We start from the raw sequence: 21,882 nt of genomic DNA, 5'->3' as shown, positions 1-21,882 counted from the left end.
AATAACAGGCACGTAGTCAAATACCGTCACATGTCATTTTATTGGGGGAACTGTGTTAGTACATGTTAATTCTATTTACTTGGTTGCTTTTCATTCTGTCAAACAAGGCTCCAAAGGCCACAAGCCCATGAAATTATACAATTATTCTCCCATAATTTGCTCAAGAACACAAAAATCAAATACAAAGAATTGTTCAAGTGAATATGAAAACTGTCCTTCAGCTTCTTTGGTTGACATTGTTTTTTTTTTTTTTGGTTTCTCCCCAAAAGGTGGCCATTAAGGATCAGGAAGTACAGTGGCATGGAAGAAGGATGAAAATGGAACATGTAAAAAGCAAAAACAAAGTTTTGCTACATTTTATCTTCAAAGTTTCAAATCTTTTTTTTTGCTTTTTGGACCAAAAAACCTATCAATACTTTTCATTCCACTCTTGTCAACTTTAGCCAAAGCCTTCTGAGCTGCAGTCATTTTGCTATTTTTCTGTTAATGGAAATAAGAGAGAAAAACTGTCATGAATCATAACATTCATAAATCACATGTACAAATCAAACAAAACGTGTATGTCTCGAGGTTTATTAAGGGGAGGTAAGCCTTCACTGCTAACGTGCTTCCTACGGGAGTGATTATGGAGAAGAAGTTCTAATTCTATCCAGAGTTCAGACCTAAGAGTCAGAGTATGTTAAAAGAGGCAGAAGACAAAACTGCCGCCTTCTGAGGAGTGGGATGTTACAACGATTTACTGGAGGGGATAATTCTGGAGGGCACGTTAAACGCAATGACACCAGCGATGGAACAGACAGACTGCAATTCCGTCTGCGCTGTCAGAGGGAGGAGCTGCAGCCTTGTATCACCACATGATGAATAAACCACACCAATTCACCATTTCATTTTACTCATACACTCTATAGGAAACCAACACTAACTATTATGTCCCAAAGATGACCTGCATTGCAAGGCATACTGGGAGCAGAAGAGCTGCCCCATTTTTCTTCCAACAAAGAAATACTTCCCAAAAAGCTGATCCAAACGACCCTGCCCTGTAAATTTCTGTCTCTCCCACAACTTGCTCAGAATACCGGATGAGAACCGGCAAAGAAAAAAATCATATGTCTCCCCGGGGGCTGTGAAACAAGATCATTGCCAAAGTAGCTTTTCAGGCTCCAGCATGTGATCGCCACACTCTTCCTTCTCACAGTCTGTCACTTATAGTTTAGTGGGCTCATTTTTTGGCTGGATGGTGAAAAATGACAGTCCCTTTTAGACAAGCTATCCCACACACTTTACTGACATTCTGGTCCAACCTCCGACCTCACCGGTGCTATTCCCAGTGGATACAATGGAAAGTTGGCTTAGAAGGGTGGGACACAAATATTACTCTTAGAGAAACTCAAAATGCCCCTGCTAACAAAGGGCACTGAGAAAACCAGCTAGTTAGCCAGCTCTCAAGCTGGTTTATCCCCTGGCACCACAGGCCAGAATAAATTACCTATAGACTAAAGAATAAAATTAAAAAAAACAAACAAAGGAAAAAAATCTCTAATGGTGGTTGTTAAATGTTGTTAAAATCTAAGTGGAAGTTACTTTATCTTGGGATGGCAAGACCTTTCTAAGCATAAAAACAATGGTCAAATCATAAAGAAAAGCTATTCTTATACTTAATCTCAGGAAATATAAAACTGTTAAAAATCAAAAAGGCTAAAAAATATTGGACAATTATTTGCATCTATACATCATGAAAAGTGTTAACAGCCATAATTTAGAATGAACTCTTACCAATCAGCAAGGAAAACATTAGTATTCCAATATAAAAACAGGCAAGGGACATGAATCAACAATTTTCAAAAATGGAAATTAGCAATAAGCATTTGGAAAAAAAAAAAACCTTTTTTAGTTGTAAACTAATTTGACAGGCAAAATTTTTCAAGAATAAAAATCACATTCAATGTTGTCGAGCATGCAAAATGAATACTCACCAGCAATAATGGTTGAGGGTACAAATTTTACTACATTTTTGGAAAGCATTTTGGCTATATGTATTTCAGTAATTATGAAAGGGCTCATGTTTTTTGAGCTCTTACTTTAACTTCTAAATTGTGCCTAAAAGGTATCATTAGGAGTGTAGGGAGACTATAAATAAGAATGCTGATCACTTCTTTGTAAGAAAAATTTAAAAAATATGAAGTAATCCATGTGGCCAAAAATAGGGGAATGATTAAATAATGTTCCATATGATGAAATAAAGTAACACACATACTTGAATGCTGTGAAGCAATTAAAATGTTTTCAAACAATATTTAATGACGTGAATATTTTTTATAATACAATGGTAAAGGAAAAGAACTAAAAACCACGTAAATTTTATAATGCCAATTTAAAAATCTATGTATATGCATATGTATATATGTATGTGTGTATACATACTGTATATATATTACATGCATAAAACTTAAGAAGAAACATTTGCTGAGGTTATTGCTGAGTGGTAGGTTAATAATTATGTCAGCATCATGATTTCTGGGAAGCTTCTGGGTAGTAGGGTTGGCAAAAAATTACCTGTGGCTGCCCCCTCTCTTGCCCCACCCTATCACTCTGTGGACACATAGCAAAGTTCAGGCACACTCATGCTAAGCACATTGCATTTCTTTGATTTGTAAGAAGTTTTAATTGCCTAACATTTTCATTGCCAATCACAACTTTGAATTAATTATTACATCAGGGAAATGCAAGTTGCTCATTTGCATGATCAGGATTGCAAAAGCGCCCACCATCCAGTGCACCAACCTCCCTTGATGTGCTCAGGCAGCAGCATCCAAGTGTACAGACAGCATGCCACTGCCTTGGACACACATACCTTTTCGGTCTTCAAATCTTTAGTGTTAAACTTAGTATAATCTTCTTTTGCTTCTACAGGCTCATCAGACAACTTTATTTTCTGCAATGTTAGAGCAGTGAAGTGCTGTCAAACATCACCTTGACACTTATATCAAACCATTCAAAAACAACAATGATCAGGTGCAATCTGGACCCAGCAGTCACCTCACAAAGAGGTCAAATGGGGCAGCAGATGCCACAAAGGGCTTGAAATTTTCCAAGTTCCTTCACATTTTGCTAGTTTTCTAAGAGCTAAGGCACACGCCACTTCCCAGAAGGAGACCTGGTGATGTGGGCTATGGATGGGCAGCTACACCACCCAGCCCCTTAGGCAGTCTCACAATACTAAATACAGACTGTGTATGCACCAGGTATGGCGGGCATCTGGTGACTGCTGACTGCCAGGACAGTGTGAGTGGTGAAAGCAAGGCAAAGTGATCACGGGTGACAAGCCCCTCTAGGAGGGCAAGTGCCAGCCAGAACCCTGCTCCATTCCCCTCCTGGGCTGGTTTAAAACCCCCGTATGAATACAGAGACCATGTCATTCTATTATTGCCATCTTTGCACAACTGTGTGTTCCTCCCTGCTCTGCATTCATTTTATGCACACAAGAACAACCCTGCAAAGCAAGCAGCTAGCAGCAGAGAGAAGCACAGAGAGGTAAATGATTAGCTTAAGGTCATCACGGAGAGGACTTGGGACAAGATCTTTGTTTTCAACAATTGTTCTTTCCATTAAGCCTAGTGACAGCTAAGCTAAACCTTTACTTAATATCTTCATCTCTCACATGAGTGTTTTGTACCAAAGAATGTGAGAGTCTTGTCAAGAGCAAGTGAGGCCTTAATGTTCATAATACAGAACAAATTGTGACACACTTGTTATGAGAAGGTACCATAGCTGGGCAGATAAGTCTGGATGTTTAAGATGCAGGATTGACTGCCTGGTGATCACAGCTTGGATTCTGACAGATCTTTAAGTTCTTTGTGGAGACACCAGGCTAACAAGACCCAAGAGAGATCTAGCCCAGGAAATGTGGCTTTGCTCCTTGCCTCATGCTTCATTCCCGAGCTCTTGCTGAACACAGAACCGGTGGAGCTGGCAATAAAAGATGGCCAGTGTGCACGGCACAGGGAGAAAACATGTCTTAAGATTCTTCACTGGAAGTAACACAGGTGCATCCTGGGAAGGCACCACATACTGTGGAAACCTCTCAGCCACACAGCAACCTCTAGTGTTAAGAAATTAGTATACATCATCTATGAGTCATCTGTCCGCCCAAAGTGAAAGCATACGCACAACTTTCTTAGGAATACATGTTTCTATTTAAAGTAAGAGAGTAAAGGGTATATAGGTGATGTGTATTTTTACTAGTAAGGTATCTTCAACCAGGAGAGTTGAGCTCACAGCTAATAATGCTGAAGGCTATAATATTTTCAGAACACAAAACACTAGAAGTTATGTGGATGTTTGAGCTCCTTTTCAGTGGAAAAATGTTTCTAATATAGATGTCACTGTCACAACTTGAATACTATTCACTTTTCACTGATACATCAAATAAAAAATCTTCATGGTGAGGGCTTAAGATGAAAGACACTTACTTATAAATAAATATAAAGTGTTTCACAACATGACTGGTCCAGATGTTTCCATTCCTCATTCCCAAACAAGATACCAGTTTAAGAGCTTATGAAAAAGAAAATGATTGTGGTACCTTCTGCATGTAATCAATTCTTATGTTCTTCTCAGCATGCTGTCGAGTTGTTGGAGAAAATATCATTGCTATATTTAATGAAACTCTTCTTATTTAAAGACCGAAAGTCCCTGGATTTGGGGGAATGTTTCAGTATAGTCAGATGTGGCTCAGAAAAAAACGTAAAAAGGGTCTGAAAAAAGAAGCACAAACAGCAGAGTACCACAGAGATCAATGCTGGGATTGGTTTTACCACTCTTATAAATTATTTATAAGCAGTAACTCAGGAATCTCTCCAAACCCACTGACTGCATTCAGTTCTTCTTGTTAGTGAAAGCAGTGACAAATTCAAAAGTCTGAAGGGATGGGAGGTTGGAAACTGAGCTTCAACATAGCCAAGTGTATAACAGTAAAGGAAAAATAATGCAAAACATATGGATGACAGGCTCCAAGCTAACAACAACAACGAAAATCTAAGAGCCATTGGAATGCATTTCCTGAAAACAATCAACTATATTACCATAAAAATCAATCACAAAATAGACCTTAAAGCAAAATCCATCACAAAGGATAAGAAAGGACACCATATAATGAGTAGAGAGTCAATTCAACAAAAAGACATAACCATAAAAAGTACCTATGCATCCAACAACAGGGCTCAAAACACATAAAACAAACTCTAACAGCAATGAAAAGAGAAACAGCCTCCCAATAATAGTAGGAGACTTCAAAACACCACTTTTGGTGAAGGACAGAACATCCAGAAAGAAGCTCAATAAAGACACCGAAGATCTAAATGCCAAAATCAACCAACTTGATCTCATAGACATATACAGAACACTCCACCCAAAGCAGCCAAGTATACTTTCTTTTCCAACACACATGAAACATTCTCCAGAACAGGCCACATATTAGACCACAAAGCAAGCTAAACAGAATCCAAAACATTGAAATATTACAAAGCATCTTTTCTGACCATAAAGTCACAAAAGTAGAAATCAATAACAGAAAAGGCAAGGAAAAAAAAATCAAATACATGGAAACTGAACAACACCTTGCTCAAAAACTACTGGGTTACAGAAGAAATTAAGGACAGAATAAAGAAATTCACAGAATCAAATAAGAATGAAAATGCATCCTACCAGAACCTTTGGGACACATCAAAAGCAGGGCTCAAAGGTCAATTTACAGCAATAAACACACACATCCAAAAAGAAGGCCCAAAATCAAAACATTAATCCCACAACTTGAACAAATAGAAAGAGAGCTGCAAAAGAAGCCCTCAGGCACCAAAAGAAAGCAAATAATAAAAACTAGAACAAAAGTAAATGAAACAGAAAACAGAAAAACAATTGAAAGAGTTAACAAAACCAAAAGCTGGTTCTTTGAAAAGATCAACATAATCAATAAACCATTGGCCAAATGGAAAAAAAGAAAAACAGGAGCGGAAGCAAATAACCTGAATAAGAAATGAGATGGGTGATATCACAACAGATCCAAATGAAATTAAAAGAATCATTACAGAATATTGTGAAAAACTGTACTACAACAAATTTGAAAACCTACAGAAAATGGACAAATTTCTATATATATACACTACCTACCTAAACTAACACAGAGGTAGAACAACAAAATAAATCTATAACAAAAGAAGAGATTGAAGAGGTAATTAAAAACCTCCCAACAAAAAAAGCCCTGGCCCTGATGGCTTCACTAGAGAATTCTAACCAAACTTTTGAAGAACAGTTAACACCACTACTACTAAAGGTATTTCAGAACCCAGAAATGGATGGAATACTTCCAAACTCATCACATGAAGCCAGCATAACCCTGATACCAAAACCAGGTAAAGACACCACAAAAAAAAAGAAAATTACAGACCTATATACCTCATTTATTATATTATTATATTTATTATATTAACGGGTTATACCTCATGAACATAGATGCAAAAATTCTCAACAAAATTCTAGCCAATAGAATTCAACAACATATCAAAAAAATAATTCACCATGACCAAGTGGGATTCATACCAGCTATTTTTATGCAGGGATGGTTCAACATTAGAAAAACAATCAATATAATCTATCGCATAAATAAAACAAAAGACAAGAACCACAGGATCTTATCAATTGATGCAGAAAAGGCATTTGACAAAGCCCAATGCCCATTCATGATAAAAACTCTCAGCAAAATAGGAATAGAAGGGAAATTCCTCAACATAATAAAGGGCATTTATACAAAGCCAACAGCTAACATTATCCTAGATGGAGAGAGTCTGAAAACATTCCCCTCAAGAATGAGAACCAGGCAAGGATGCCCTTTATCATCACTGTTATTCAACTTTGTGCTGGAGGTCCTAGTCAGAGCAAGCAGACACAAAAAAGAAATAAAGGGCGTCCGAAATTGGTAAGGAAGAAGTAAAAGTATCCCTAATATACAGAAAACCCCAAAGAATTCACAAGAAAACTACTGGAATACAGATTTCAGCAAAGTTTCAGGATACAAGATAAACATACAAAAATCAGCTAGATTTCTCCACATCAACAAAGAGAACTTTGAAGAGGAAATCACCAAATCAATACCATTTACAATACCCCCCAAGAAGATAAAATACTTAGGAATAAATCTAACCAGAGACGTAAAAGACCTGTACAAAGAAAACTGCAAGACACTACTGTAAGAAACCAGAAGACACCTACAAAAGTGGAAAAACATACTTTGCTCATGGATAGGAAGACTCAACATTGTGAAATTGTCGATTCTACCCAAAGTGATCTACAGATACAGTGCAATCCTGATCTAAATACCAATAACATTTTTTAATGAGATGGAGAAACAAATCACCAACTTCATGTGGACAGGGAGAAGACCTCCGATAAGTAAAGCATTACTGAAGAAGAAGAACAAAGTGGGAGGCCTCACACTACCTGATCTTAGAACCTATTTATGTTAGTCATCTAGTGCTGCTATACCAGAAATACCACAAGCTGATGGCTTTAACAAAGGGAAATGTATTCTCTCATAGTCCAGTAGAGTACAAAGTCTGAATTCAGGGCGTTGGCTCTAGGGGAAGGCTTTCTCTCTCTCTGTTGGCTCTGGAGGAAGGTCCTTGTGATGCATCAGTCTTCCCTTGGTCTGGGAGCATCTCAGCACAGAAATCTCAGGTCCAAAGGACACGCTCTACTCCTGGCACTGCTTTCTTGGTGGTATGAGGTCCCCATGTCTCTCTGCTCGCTTCTGTCTTCTGTATCTCAAAAGAGATTGGCTTAAGACACTGATCTTGTAGATCTCATCAATAAAACTGTCACTAATCCATCTCATTACATCATAGTGATAGGATTTACAACACACAGGGAAATCACATCAGATGACAAATAGTGGACAATCACACAATGCCGGAAATCATGACCTAGCCAAGTTGGCAGATATTTTGGGGGAACATAATTCAATCCAAGACACTATTATACTGCCATGGTAGTAAAAACTGCCTGGTACTGGTACAAAAACAGATACCTAGACCAATGGAACAGATTGAGAACCCAGACGTAAATTTATCCACCTATGAGCGCTGATATTTGACAAAGGCCTGAAGTCCGTTAAACGAGGAAAAGGCAGTCTCTTTAGCAAATGGTGCTGGCATAACTGGATATCCATCTGCAAAAAAATGAAACAAGACCCACACCTCACACCATGCCCAAAAACTAACTCAGAATGGATCAAAGAAGACCTAAATATAAAATCTAAAATGATAAAGATCATGGAAGGAAAACTAGGAGAAATGCTGGGAGCCCTCATACATGGCATAAACAGAATACCAACCATAACTAACAATGCACAAACACCAGAGGAGAAACTAGATACCTGGCAGCTCCTAAAAATCAAACACTTATGCTCATCCGAAGACTTCATCAAGAGTAAAAAGACAACCTACACTGGGAAAAAAACTTTGGCTAGGACATATCCGATCAGGGACTAATCTCTAAAATCTACAAGATACTGCAAAACTTCAGCAACGAAAGGACAAACAACCCAATGAAAAAATGGGCAAAGGATATGAACAGGCACTTCGCCAAAGAAGTCAGGCATCTAACAGATACATGAGGAAATACTCACTATCATTAGCCATTAGAGAAATGCCAATGGAAACTACAATGAGATACCATCTTACCCCAACAAGGCTAGCATTAATCCAAAAAACACAAAATAATAAATGCTGGAGAGGTTGTGGAGAGACTGGAACATTTATACACTGGTAGGAATGTCGAGTGGTACAACTACTTTGGAAATCAATTTGGAAATCATAACATATGCTGAGTGAAACTAGTCAGTCACAAAAGGGCAAATATTGCATGAGACCACTATTATAAGAACTCAAGAAAAGATTTAAACACGGAAGAAAACATCCTCTGACGGTTATGAGGGTGAGGAGGGAGGGAGAAGGATATTCACCAACTAGATACTAGACAAGAATTAGGTGAAGGGAAGGACAACACACAATACAGGGGAAGTCAGGACAACTGGACTAAATCAAAATCTAAGAAGTTTACTGAATACAACTCAACACTTCCAGGAACAGAGTAGCAGGGGCAGGGGTCTGGGGACCATAGTTTCAGGCGACATCTAGGTCAATTGGCATAAGAAAGTTTATTGAGAAAATGTTCAGCTTGAGACCATAAGAACTTGATGGTGCCCAGCTACCACCAATGACCACCCTGACAGGGGACACAACAGAGAGTCCCTGACAGAGCAGGAGAAAAGTAGGGTGCTGAACTCAAATTCATGTAAAAAGACCAGACTTAATGGTCTGACTGAGACTACAGGAATTCCAGAAGACATGGCCTCTGGATTCTCTGTTAACCCAGAACTAAAACCATTCCCAAAGCCTAATTGTCAGACAAAGAATAGACTGGACTATAAGATATAAAATGATACTCATGAAGAGTGTGCTTCTTAGCTCAGGTAGATACATGAGACTAAATGGGCAGCTCCCATCCAGATTCAAGATGAGAAGGCAGAAAGGGATAGAAGCTGGTTGAATAGACATGGGAAGCCTGGGGTGGAAAGGGTGAATGTGCTATCACATTATATGGATAGCAACTAGGGTCACATAACAATGTGTGTATAAACTTTTGTATGAGAAACTAACTTGAGCTGTAAACTTACACCCAAAGCAAAAAAAAAAATTATTAAAAAAAAAAAATCAATCATATCCTGGGCACAGAAAGGAAAACTAGCAGAAGACATTAGCCTACATTGGTTTAAACTATGGTACATAATCCAGTACAGTCTGTAATGTGTACAACAGAACGGGAAGAAGATATGATACAGAAGACCTCAAAAAGCAACTCAGAGAATCCAGGAAATGAGGCTGAGGCTTAGGAGGAACCAGACACCAAGATCTAAATCAGAGGTTGACAACAGATGGCCCAGAGGTCAAATCTAGCTGGCTGCCTGTTGTTGTAAATAAAGTTTTATTGTAACACAGCCACGTCCATTCATTTACACATTGTCTATGGCTGTTTTCACACTACAAACAGCAGAGGTGAGTAGTTGTGACAAAAACCATCTGTCCCAGGAAGCCTAAAATATTCACTATCTGGCCTTTACAGAAAGGTTTGCTGACCCTTGATCTAAATCATAAATGATGAAATCACAAACTAGTTTTGGAAACTAAAATGAGAAGACAAAAAACTGAGACAGAAAAGAATAAACTTATGAAGCTTGTTACCCCAGAGGGTATTACAGGCTAAAACCTGCAAAAATAGGTTTAGATCAATTCATGAATGATCTCTAAGCTACTAAGGAAAAAGACATTTGGGAGAAAGGGATATGCTTAATTTTGGGAAAGAGAAAGTAAGAAAGAACAAAATACTTTCAGAGTGCCTGCTCTCTTAGTTACAGCACGACAATTATGATTCTCTATATCTCCTGTTAGGTCTCTGGGTGGTGCAAACAGTTTGCACCGGACTAGAGTAGCCCTGGAAACCCTGGTGGCGTACTGGTTAAGTGCTACGGCTGCTAACCAAAGGGTTGGCAGTTCGAATCCGCCAGGCGCTCCTTGGAAACTCTGTGGGGCAGTTCTACTCTGTCCTATAGGGTTGCTATGAGTCGGAATCGACTCGACGGCACTGGGTTAGAGTAGCCCTGGTGATGCAGTGGTTAAAGCTCTTGGCTGCTAACGGAAAGGTCAGTGGTTCCAACCCATCAGCTGATCTGTGGAAGAAAGATGCGACAGTCTACTTCTGTAAAGATCTACAGCCTTGGAAACCCTGTGAGGCCGTTCTGCTGTCCTACAGGGTCACTGAGTCTGAATCAACTCCAAGGCAGTGAGCTGGGTTTACTAACCTAAAGTTTGTGTTTTGAACACACCCAGAAGCCATGGAAGAAAGGCCTGGTGATTTTCTTCCATAAAGATTACAGAAAAGAAAAGCCTACAGGAGAAGTCCCACTCTGTAACACACAAGTTCACCATGAATCAGAATCCACTCTACGGCAATGTGCTTGGTTTTTTTTGTTTAGGAGCCCTGGTGACGTAGTGGTTAAGAGCTCAGCCGCTAACCATAAGGGTGGCAGTTTGAATCCACCAGCCACTCCTTGGAAACTCTGTGGGGTAGTTCTACCCTGTCCTATAGAGTCGCTATGAGTCAAAACTGACTCGACGGCAACAGGCTTGATTTTTTTTTTTTTAGTGCTATTGTTAAGCACTCAGCTGCTAACTGAAAGATATGTGGTTCAAACCCATTAGCCAGTCCATGGGAGAAAGACGTGCCTTGGAAACCCTGTGCGGCAGTTCTACTCTGCCCTATAGGGTCACTGAGTTGAAATCGACTCGACGGCAATGGGTTTGTGCTACCATAAGGAGCCCTGGTGGTGCAGTGATTAAGTGCTTCGATGCTAACTGAAAGGTCAGCAATTTGAACCTACCAGCTGCTCCGAAGGAGAAAGGTGTGGCCGTCTGCATCCAGAGGGTTTGGTTTGGTTTTTACTGCTACAACTGGACCAGCTGCTCCGAGGGAGAAAGGTGTGGCCATCTGCATCCAGAGGGTTTGGTTTGGTTTTTACTGCTACAACTGGACCAGCTGCTCCGAGGGAGAAAGGTGTGGCCGTCTGTATCCAGAGGGTTTGGTTTGGTTTTTACTGCTACAACTGGACCAGCTGTTCCGAGGGAGAAAGGTGTGGCCGTGTGCACCCAGAGGGTTTGGTTTGGTTTTTACTGCTACAACTGGACCAGCTGCTCCGAGGGAGAAAGGTGTGGCCGTCTGCATCCAGAGGGTTTGGTTTGGTTTTTACTGCTACAACTGGACCAGCTGCTCCGAGGGAGAAAGGTGTGGCCGTGTGCACCCAGAGGGTTTGGTTTGGTTTTTACTGCTACAACTGGACCAGCTGCTCCGAGGGAGAAAGGTGTGGCCGTCTGTATCCAGAGGGTTTGGTTTGGTTTTTACTGCTACAACTGGACCAGCTGCTCTGAGGGAGAAAGGTGTGGCCGTGTGCACCCAGAGGGTTTGGTTTGGTTTTTACTGCTACAACTGGACCAGCTGCTCCGAGGGAGAAAGGTGTGGCCGTGTGCACCCAGAGGGTTTGGTTTGGTTTTTACTGCTACAGCTGGACCAGCTGCTCCGAGGGAGAAAGGTGTGGCCGTCTGCATCCAGAGGGTTTGGTTTGGTTTTTACTGCTACAACTGGACCAGCTGCTCCGAGGGAGAAAGGTGTGGCCGTCTGCATCCAGAGGGTTTGGTTTGGTTTTTACTGCTACAACTGGACCAGCTGCTCCGAGGGAGAAAGGTGTGGCCGTCTGCATCCAGAGGGTTTGGTTTGGTTTTTACTGCTACAACTGGACCAGCTGCTCCGAGGGAGAAAGGTGTGGCCGTGTGCACCCAGAGGGTTTGGTTTGGTTTTTACTGCTACAACTGGACCAGCTGCTCCGAGGGAGAAAGGTGTGGCCGTCTGCATCCAGAGGGTTTGGTTTGGTTTTTACTGCTACAACTGGACCAGCTGCTCCGAGGGAGAAAGGTGTGGCCGTGTGCACCCAGAGGGTTTGGTTTGGTTTTTACTGCTACAACTGGAGATTTAACTACTAGGTTGGAGGCTGGCAGGTCCAACCCAGAGGTAGTTTTCTTATACAGTGAAATTTGTGATAGCTGGAACTTGATGAGACTGCCTTGTTTTTCCGGCTCTTGAAAGTCTTCTGCTTTTTACAGGGCACGGTCACCACTTCTCTATCACTCTTGAATTAGTGGAAAATATTTGAGTTTTCCTTCCCTGATAGGTTTCTGCCTTACACAGGTTCTGTCTTTCAGAGGCTTTACTGTATCTTACAGCATCTCATTTCTTCCTGGTGCTATTTTTTGAGGGTAAACATTGGGGCTCCTTTGACAACCTGCTGAAAATGGTCCAAAAGTCACAACGAAGATTTTAAAAACTTAGTAGTCCTTTTCTAAAAGTCAAAGTAGTAAGTGTTTTTGGAGGCTCCATCACCTCCAAACAAGACATGATTCAAAAAAAGTGCTGGGTATGTTGGCGACCTTGACACACAAGGGATGAATACATGGGGAAGGGACGCTGTTGAACATCCGTGACATGTCCTTCACGTTCTCAGGGCCACCATGATTTCACTGGCTGCAGTAGGCGCAAGGAGAATGACCTCACTGACAAGCTTACTTCCTGTCTCTGAGCAGCGCCGACTCATCTGAGATCTGGCCTGGGCTGAATGATACTTCATTTTGAGATGAGGTGTGGCTCATGACTGGCTTCTCCACTCTCTGGAGTCCCTAGGTGATGCAAATAGTTAACGAGCTTGGCTGCTAACTGAAAGGCTGGAAGTTCAAGTCGACCCAGAGGCACCCTGGAAGAAAGGCCTGGCAATCTACTTCCATTGAAAACCCTATGGAACACAGTTCTACTTTGGCACAAATGGGGTTGTTCCATGCATTGCAGTCGGCTCAAAGGCAACTGTTTGTTTGTCGCTTTGTTCTTTTTCTCGGTTCTCCAAATCTGGGAGATAAACGTGAGTGGCAGCCCGCTGTGCAGAGAGGCTGTGGCAGCAGTTTGTGACCTCTGGGAGAAGAAAAGTTTTTCCGCCAGCAGATAAAAATTATACACAAATTTCCTTCATCATTTCAAATACAGAAGGAAAAAAAAAAATGTGGCCATCCTTGTTCAAAGGATTCTTTGTGTTGCAAAAATCATGTTTTGTGTACCTTTGTGCCAGTGACAATTAGATTTAGCAAAATGAGTTTTAGCAATAAGGAGGGTATGCCTGTTATTCATAAAGTTAATTGATTAGCTAATTAAAGAAGACAAAAGTTAAATTACACATCTGTAATATTTTACACAAATATCTTGTTAAAGCTTACTCTTACATTAGGTTTTCATGGTGCTTTATTTACCCCTCAGGGAAAACCTACAAAAATAAAATATACTGAAGGAAAGCCCAGTATACTCCTTACTCCACACAGTGTCACTCCGTCCACGGTGAGTTCAGTACGCTTACGCTAGAACAAGCTTAGTCTCAGATGGAAAAAGTGTAATATTTTTCCAGAGCTTCTTACCTTTGATGGAGGGTTTGGCAATGAAGCTGAAGGCTGTGAAAGCCTAAGGAAGAAAAAACCAAAAATTGTAGTCATGGTTTTTCAAAGATAAGCAAACAGAAAGCCTGGACAATTTCAGACTTAGTAAGCCTCGCTTTCATGGTGCAGCTTTGCCTTCATACATCTGACCGTGCGACCACTGCAGCGTAAAAACGAGGTTCTTCACATGACTAAATCTTCATTTTGCTACCTAATTCCTTAGATTGGAATTGTCTGAATTAAAAAAAAAAAAAAAATCAGAACCCATTTGTTGAAATACAGTTGCTTTTTTATGGCTCCCAGAAATGTGCATTTTGGCACTGGATGATTTTTCTTCACAAATGACAACACTAGCATATATTAAAAAATGAAGTGAAAATATTTTAACTATTGACAAAAAGCCACACGAACTTTGCTTTTTTTTTTTTCCATTGAAGAGAAGTTTGTCTTTCCCCCCAAATCCTTCACCAAAACTTAAACATTCCAGTGAAAAGAAAAAAAAAAAAAAATCCCAAAAAATAATCGCACACAGAGACATAAGGTCTTTAACAAGACAAGCAGCAAAGAAACCCAAGGAAACATCAAACAGAAGGAGGCGCAGGTTTTCAACATACTTTAACTATTACAGAAACCAGTTTCTACAAATTTATTTTTAAAACAGGTCCTATGGAATTTGTTAAAAACAACAACTAAATCTATTAAAAACTCATTTTATCTAGATGCATCAGAAGGGAAAAAAGATTTATAAGGACCAGGAAAAGCTATTAAATCATTACACAAATAAAATCTTAACAACAGTTGCTAAAATCTAGGACATAAACACATTTTTTCAACCTAAGATAAGGATCTTTGAAAAGGAGGAAACACAAATCCCGTCATTCTGAAAGCCCTTCTTAAGCCCCTCAAGGACACAGATTGGGTGATATCCTCAAGTTCCAAGCACTGGGCACAATAAAGATACTTAGTGAATATCAACTGATGACAGTCAAAATGATACAAAACCTTTAGATCTAATTTTCAAAAACATTCTAAACGCCATCTACTCTTTCCTTCTCACTTCCTGTTCAACATGATAACGGAGAACCAAATTAGCTAAGACTAATTGAAGATAAAATTTTAACTCAGATTATCCTCTAAAATTATTACCAGTTGCCACGGGAATGATACCAACTCATGATGACCCCATGTGTCAGAGTAAAACTATCCTCCACAGGGTTTTCAGTGGCTGATTTTCCAGACAGATCACCAGGTCTTTCTTCCAGGGCGCCTCTGGGTGGACTTGAATATTCAACCCTCCAGTTAGCAGCGGGTTGGTTGGTAGTTAGCAGCTGAGGACATTAACCGTTTGCACCACCCAGGGATTCTCTAAAATTCTGTCAATCTGTAATTCCAGTCCTAACTACTCGCTAGTTCCTGCAATCGGTATCCACCAATCACTTTGTTACAATTAGGCACTATCTATTAAAAATCACCTCCAAACCATACAATATATGACACAACTCAAGAATAATCTCTAATCAGAAACAGTGATATGAAAAGCCATAAAAAAACCCTTGCTGGGAGAGCCCAGAGCACATAGGTTCTTGTTCAACATCACTGCACACGAACTATACTTACTTTAAGTGTTTAGATAAGTCATCACTTAATTCTTTAGGAATGTAATCAGATATCAGACCATGGGCATAACGAATGTAATCCTCTGAAAGAAAGCAGAATGGAGAAACAAAACAATTAGTAATAATTATGGTGGTTTTACACTCAAATCGACCTGAGTTCAAATTCTGGCCTTCAGGAACTCACTTAACTTCTTGGCCTCAGTTTCCTCATTTGTAAAATGGGTGTACCAGTAGGTGGGGCGATGACAAAAGTGTAACCAGGGCTTCCAACCGGTTTATTCCAGTTTGAGCCTTTGCTGCGAATTTGCATTTCTAACGAGTTCCCAGGCAGCAATGCTAATGCTGCTGGTTAGGGACTGATTCTTTTTTTTATTGTGCTTTAGGTTTAAGTTTACAGAGCAAATTAGTTTCTCATTCAAAAATTTATACACAAATTGTTTTGCGACATTGTTTGCAATCCTCGCAATGTGTCGGCAACCGCCCCTGTCCACCCTGCGTTCCCCATTACCATTCCTCCAGGTTTCCTGCCCCATCCTTTCTCCTTGTTGCTTTAAGGCAGGTGTTGCCTATTTGGTCTCATGTACTTGACTGAACTAAGAAGAAGCACGTTCCTCATGTGTGTTATTGTTTGTTTGATAGTGCTGTCTATCTTCAGGAGTGGCTTCAGTTCTGTATTAGAAGGGTGTCCAGGGGCCAGTCTCAGGAGTTCCAACAGTCTCTGTCAGACAAGTAAGTCTGGTCTTTTTAATGTTTTTCTCCTGCTCTGTCCAAGACCCTGTATTGTGTTCCCTCTCAGAGTGGTCATTAGTGGTAGCCGGGCACCATCTAGTTCTGGGCTCGGGCTGGTGGAAGCTGTGGCTCACGTGGCCCGTTATTCCTTTGAACTAATATTTTCCTTCTGTCTTTGGTTTTCTTCATTCTCCTTTTCTCTGGACAGGATGGGACCAAAAGCTGTACCTTAAACAGCTGCTAGCAAACTTTTAAGACCCCAGATGCTACTTACCAAAATAGGATGTAGAACATTTTCTTTATGAACTATGTTATGCCAGTTGACCTAGACATGCCCCAGACCATGGTCCCAGCCCTCAGCCCCAATAACTCTGGCCCTGGTGTTTAGATGCGTCTAGGAAGCTTCTGTGATTGTGCCCCTTTGTGTTCTATGATATATATATGAATATACACACTGTACATACAAACGTGTATGTGAAAATATCCACAGTCTAACCTATATTATGTACGTGGGTATATCCTATATGCCCCCACTTCAGCATACATATCTGCTTATCAATTATTGTTTTTATTGTTGTAGAGTTGTATATGCTATAGTATTTACTGTGGTTGCCCCCCATCCCCCTCTCCCCTTGTGTTTCTCTAAGTGTCTTGTTTTGCCCCGGTCAAGTTCTGCTGACTTCCCCTCTATTGTATACTGTCTTTCCCTTCACCAAAGTTACCACTTCTATACTATCTAGTTAGTGATTTATCCTTCCCATCCCTCACCTCCACTGTAACCATCAAAGATTGTTTCTCCGTGGGTAGATCTTTTGAGTTTTTATAATAGCGGTGTTTATACAACATTTCACTCAGCATAATGCCCTCCAGATTCATCCATGTTGTGAGATGTTTGCAGATTCATCACTGTTCTTTATCGTTCCATAGTATTGCACTGTGTGTATGTACCATAATTTGTTTATCCATCCACCTGTTGATGGGCACTTAGATTGTTTCCACCTTTTTACTGTTGTGAATAATGTTGCAATGAACATGGGTGTGCATATGTCTATTTATGTGATGGCTCTTATTTCTCTAAGATATATTCCTAGGAGTGGGACTGCTGGATCATATGGTATTTCTATTCTAGCTTTTTAAGGAAGTACCGTATTGTTTTCCATAGTGATTGTACCATTTTACATTCCCAGTAGCAACGTATGAGAGTTCCAATCTCCCCACAAGCTCACTAGCATTTGTTGTTTTCTGAGTCTTTGATCAATGCCATTCTTGCAGAGGTGAGAGGGTATCTCATCATGGTTTTGATTTGCATCTCTCTAATGGCTAATTTAATGGCTAATGATTGCGAGCATCTTTTCACATATTTGTTGGCCTCCTGAATGTCATCTGTGGTGAAGTATCTGTTCATGTCCTTTGCCCATGTTGTGCTTGGGTTGCTTGTCTTTGTATTGTTGAGATGTTGAAGTTTTCTGTATAGAGTTTAAATCTTTAACAGATACGTCGTTGCCAACGATTTTTTCCTAGTTGATAGGTTCTCTTTTTACTCTCTTGGAAAAGTCTTTTGATGAGCATAAGTATTTAACTTTTAGGAGGTCCTAGTTATCTAGTTTATGTCTGGAGTTTGTGCATTTTTAGTTATGCTTGATATTCTATTTATGTCATAAATTAGGGACCCTAGTGTTGTCCCTATGTTTTCTTTCATGAACTTTATGGTTTTAGGTTTTACATTTAGGTCTTAGATCCCTTTTGAGTTAGTTTTTGTATATGGGGTGAGGTATGGATCCTGTTTCATTTTTTCTGCAAATGTATATCCAGTTTTGCCAGCACAATTTGTTGAAGAGACTATCTCTTCTCTATTTAATGGATTTCAACTATTTGTCAAAAATAGATGTCCATAGGTGGATGGATTTATTTCTGGGTTCTCAATTCTGTTCCATTGGTCTATGTGTCTGTCGTTGTACCAGCACCAGGTTGTTTTGACTTCCATAGCTGTAGAGTAGGTTCTGACATCGGGTATTGCGAGGCCTCTTTCTTTTCAGTAATGTTTTACTTACCCGAGGGCTCTTTCCTTTTCATATAAAGTTGGTGATTGGTTTTCCATCTGGTTAAAGAATGTTGTTGGAATTTAGATCTGGATTACAATGTGTCTATAGATCGCTTCGGGTAATATCAACATTTTCACAATGTTTAGTCTAGTCCTATCCATGAGCATGGTACATTTTTCCATTTATGAAGGTCTCTTTTGGTTTCTTGCAGTAGTGTTTTGTAATTTTCTTTGTGTAAGTCTTTTACATCCCCCAAAACCAAAACCAAACCCACTGCCGTCAAGTCGATTCTGACTCATGGCGACCCTTTAGGGCAGAGTAGAACCGACCCACGGAGTTTCCAAGGAACGCCTGGTGGATTCGAACTGCCAACCTCTTGGTTAGCAGCTGTAGTACTCAACCACTACACCACCAGGGTTTCCTTTATATCCCCAGTTAGGTTTATTCCTAAGTATTTTATCTTTTGAAAGTACGTTGTAAATGGTATTGTTTTCCTGATTTCCTTTTCAAAGTTCTCTTTGTTAGTATAGAGGAATCTGACTGATTTTTGTTGATCTTGCACCCTGCCACTTTGCTGAATCCTTCTATTAGTTCCAGTAGTTTTCTTGTGGATCCTCTGGGATTTTCTATGCATAGGATCATATTGTCTACCAGTAGGGATATTTTACTTCTTCCTTACCAATTTGAATGCCCTTTATTTCCCTTTCTTGTCTTATTGCTCTATTCAGTACAATGCTGAATAAGAGTGGTGATAAAAGCCATCCTTATCTGGTTCTCATTCTCAATGGGAATGCTTTCAGTCTCTCTCCATTGCAAACAATGTTGGCTGTTGGTTTTGTGTACATGCCCTTAATTATGTTGAGGAATTTCCCTTCTATTCCTATTTTGGTGAGACTTTTTACAGGAATGCGTGTTGGGCTTTATCAAGTGCCTTTTCTGTGTTGATTGAGAAGATCATGTGATTCTTTTCTGTAGTTTTATTTATGTGGGGGATCATATTGATTGGTTTCCTAATGTTGAACCATCCTTGCATAAGTGGTATGAGTCCCACTTGGTCATGATGTATTATTTTTTGATATGCTGTTGAATTCTATTGGCTAGAATTTTGTTGAGAACTTTTACATTAATATTTATGAACAATATTGGTCTGTAATTTTCTTTTTTAGTGGGTCTTTGCCTGGCTTGGTATCAGCGTTATGCTGGTTTGATAGAACGAATTTGGGAATATTCCTTCCTTTTCTATATTCTGGAATATTTTGAGTAGTAGTGGTGTCAACTCTTCTGAATGTCTGGTAGAATTCCTTAGTGAAACCATCTGGGCCAGGGCTTTTTTTGTGGAAACATTTTTTATTACTGCTTCCATTTCTTCTTTTGTTATGGATCTGTTCAGATTTTCTACCTCAGTTTGTGTTAGTTTAGGTAGGTAGTGTGCTTCTAGGAATTTGTCCATTTTCTCCAGGTTTTGAAATTTATTGGAGTATAATTTTTTGTAGTTTTCATTTATAATCCTTTTTATTTCAGTTGGTTCTGTTGTGATGTCACCACTTCATTTCTCATTTGGGTTATCTGGATCTTCTCCTTTTTTTCTTTTGTCATTTTGGCCAGTGGTTGTTAATTTTATTGATCCTCTCAAAGAGCCAGCTTCTAGTCTTCTTGACTGTTTCCATTGTTTCTCTGTTTCATTTATTTCTGCTGTAATCTTTACTGTTTCCTTTCTTCTGGTGGCTGTGGGCTTCTTTTGCTGCTTTTTTTCTATTTGTGGGAGTTGTAGGGTTAAGGTATTGATTGGGCCCTTTCTTCTTTTTTGATGTGTACACTTATTGTTAGAAATTGGTCGCTGAGCACTGTCTTTGCTGTGTCCCAAAGGTTTTGGTATGTTGTATTTTCATTCTTGTTTGATCCTAGGAATTTTTTAATTTCTTCTATTACCAGTGGTTTTTAAGCATGGTGTTGTTCAATTTCCAAGTATTTGATTTTTTTTCCTTGTTCTTCCTGTTATTGATTCCTAATTTTGCAGCATTGTGATCTGAGAAGATGCTTTGTATTACTTCAATATTTTTGAATTTATTGAGGCTTGATTTGTGATCTAGGTCTATTCTAGAGAAGGATCCGCGTGCGCTGGAGAAGAATGTGTTGGGTAGAGTTCTCTGTATGTCTATGAGTTCAAGCTGGATGATTGTGTTATTTAGATCTTCAGTATCTTTGCTGAGTTTCTTTCTAGCTGTTTTGTCCATCGTCAAAAGTGGAGTGTTAAAATTTCCTGCTATCGGTGCACAACCGTCTCTCTTTTCATTTCTGTTAGGGTTTGTTTTATGTATTTTGGAGCTCTGCCATCTGGTGCATAGATATTCATTACGGTTATGTTCTCTTGGTGGATTGATCCCTTAATCATTATATAATGCCCTTCCTTGTCTCATGATAGATTTGATTTAAAGTCTATTTTATCAGAGATTAATATTGCCACTCCTGCTCTTTTTGGGTTGCTGTTCACTTTCCATCCTTTAATTTTTAATCTCTTTATGTCTATCTCTTGTAGGCAACATATTGATGAGTCATTTTTTTAAATCTATTCTGCCACTCTGTCTCTTGACTGCATTTAATCCCTTTACATTCAGTGTGATTATAAACAGATATGAAAGTACCGCTATCATTTTGTTATGCATTTTTTTGTGTGTGTGGTGTTGACAGTTTCTTTGCTCCGGTTAATTCCCTGTGCTGAGTTTTTTTTGTTCATGGATTGTCTTTTCATCTCCTTTGTTTTTGTCGATTTTGTGTTTACTGAGTATTTTTGATTTTCTTCTTTATTTTGGTCAGTAGACTTATTAATTTTTTTTTGTGGTTACTGTGAAGTTTACCTTTAATGCAGTATGTTTAAAACAGTCTGTTATTTTTAGATATTGCCTTGACTTCCTCTGTATATGGAACTTCTGTAACTATACCATTCATTTCCCCTTTTCTGTTTTTGAAGTTGTTATCGATTTCAGATTGACATCTCTGGTTTCCTTTTTTGGGTTCTGTAGCTTTATTTTACTTTTGAGATTTCTCTGTCTCGGCTGGCATCTTGGTGATGTCATGTGGTTCACTCTCAGGTTGTCATCTGCTGTTGTTGGTTCTCTGTCTGAACAACTCTCTTTAATATTCTTGTAAAGATGGTCTGGTTTTTACAAATTCCCTTAATTTCTGTTTATCTGGGAATGTGCTAATTTTGTCATTGTATTTGAGGAACAATTTTGCTGGGTATACAGTTCTTGGTTGGAAACATTTCATTGCTTTTTAGTCTGCATGGGCTCTGCCGAGAAATCAGAGCTTAGTCTTATTGGAGTCCCTTTGTAGGTGATATTTCACTTTTCCCAAGCTGCTCTCAGA

The 21,882-nt window shown here is 39.5% G+C and overlaps 1 protein-coding gene across 5 annotated transcripts in view; it reads right to left on the bottom strand.

Annotated features, from left to right (window-relative positions):
* The window catches only part of RNASEH2B (ribonuclease H2 subunit B), a 141,231-nt gene that overhangs the window by 21,038 nt on the left and 98,311 nt on the right, over positions 1-21,882 (bottom strand). Inside the window, exons 9-12 of one of the 5 annotated variants that reach the window (XM_064270173.1) lie at positions 15,747-15,828; positions 14,112-14,154; positions 2,852-2,932; positions 17-480 (exon numbers count right to left, since the gene is read on the bottom strand). In XM_064270173.1, coding sequence (XP_064126243.1) covers positions 364-480; positions 2,852-2,932; positions 14,112-14,154; positions 15,747-15,828 — 323 coding nt within the window. In that variant the 3' untranslated portion in view covers positions 17-363. Of the gene's footprint in view, positions 1-16; positions 481-2,851; positions 2,933-4,582; positions 4,755-11,488; positions 13,332-14,111; positions 14,155-15,746; positions 15,829-21,882 lie in introns of those variants that run through there. The other 4 variants (XR_010318213.1, XM_064270174.1, XM_064270175.1 and 1 more) reach the window with 4 other exon arrangements.

This window comes from Loxodonta africana, chromosome 17 (assembly GCF_030014295.1).
Source record: "Loxodonta africana isolate mLoxAfr1 chromosome 17, mLoxAfr1.hap2, whole genome shotgun sequence".
Classification (NCBI taxonomy): Eukaryota; Metazoa; Chordata; class Mammalia; order Proboscidea; family Elephantidae; genus Loxodonta; species Loxodonta africana.
This window is presented reverse-complemented; position numbering and strand designations above follow the sequence as displayed.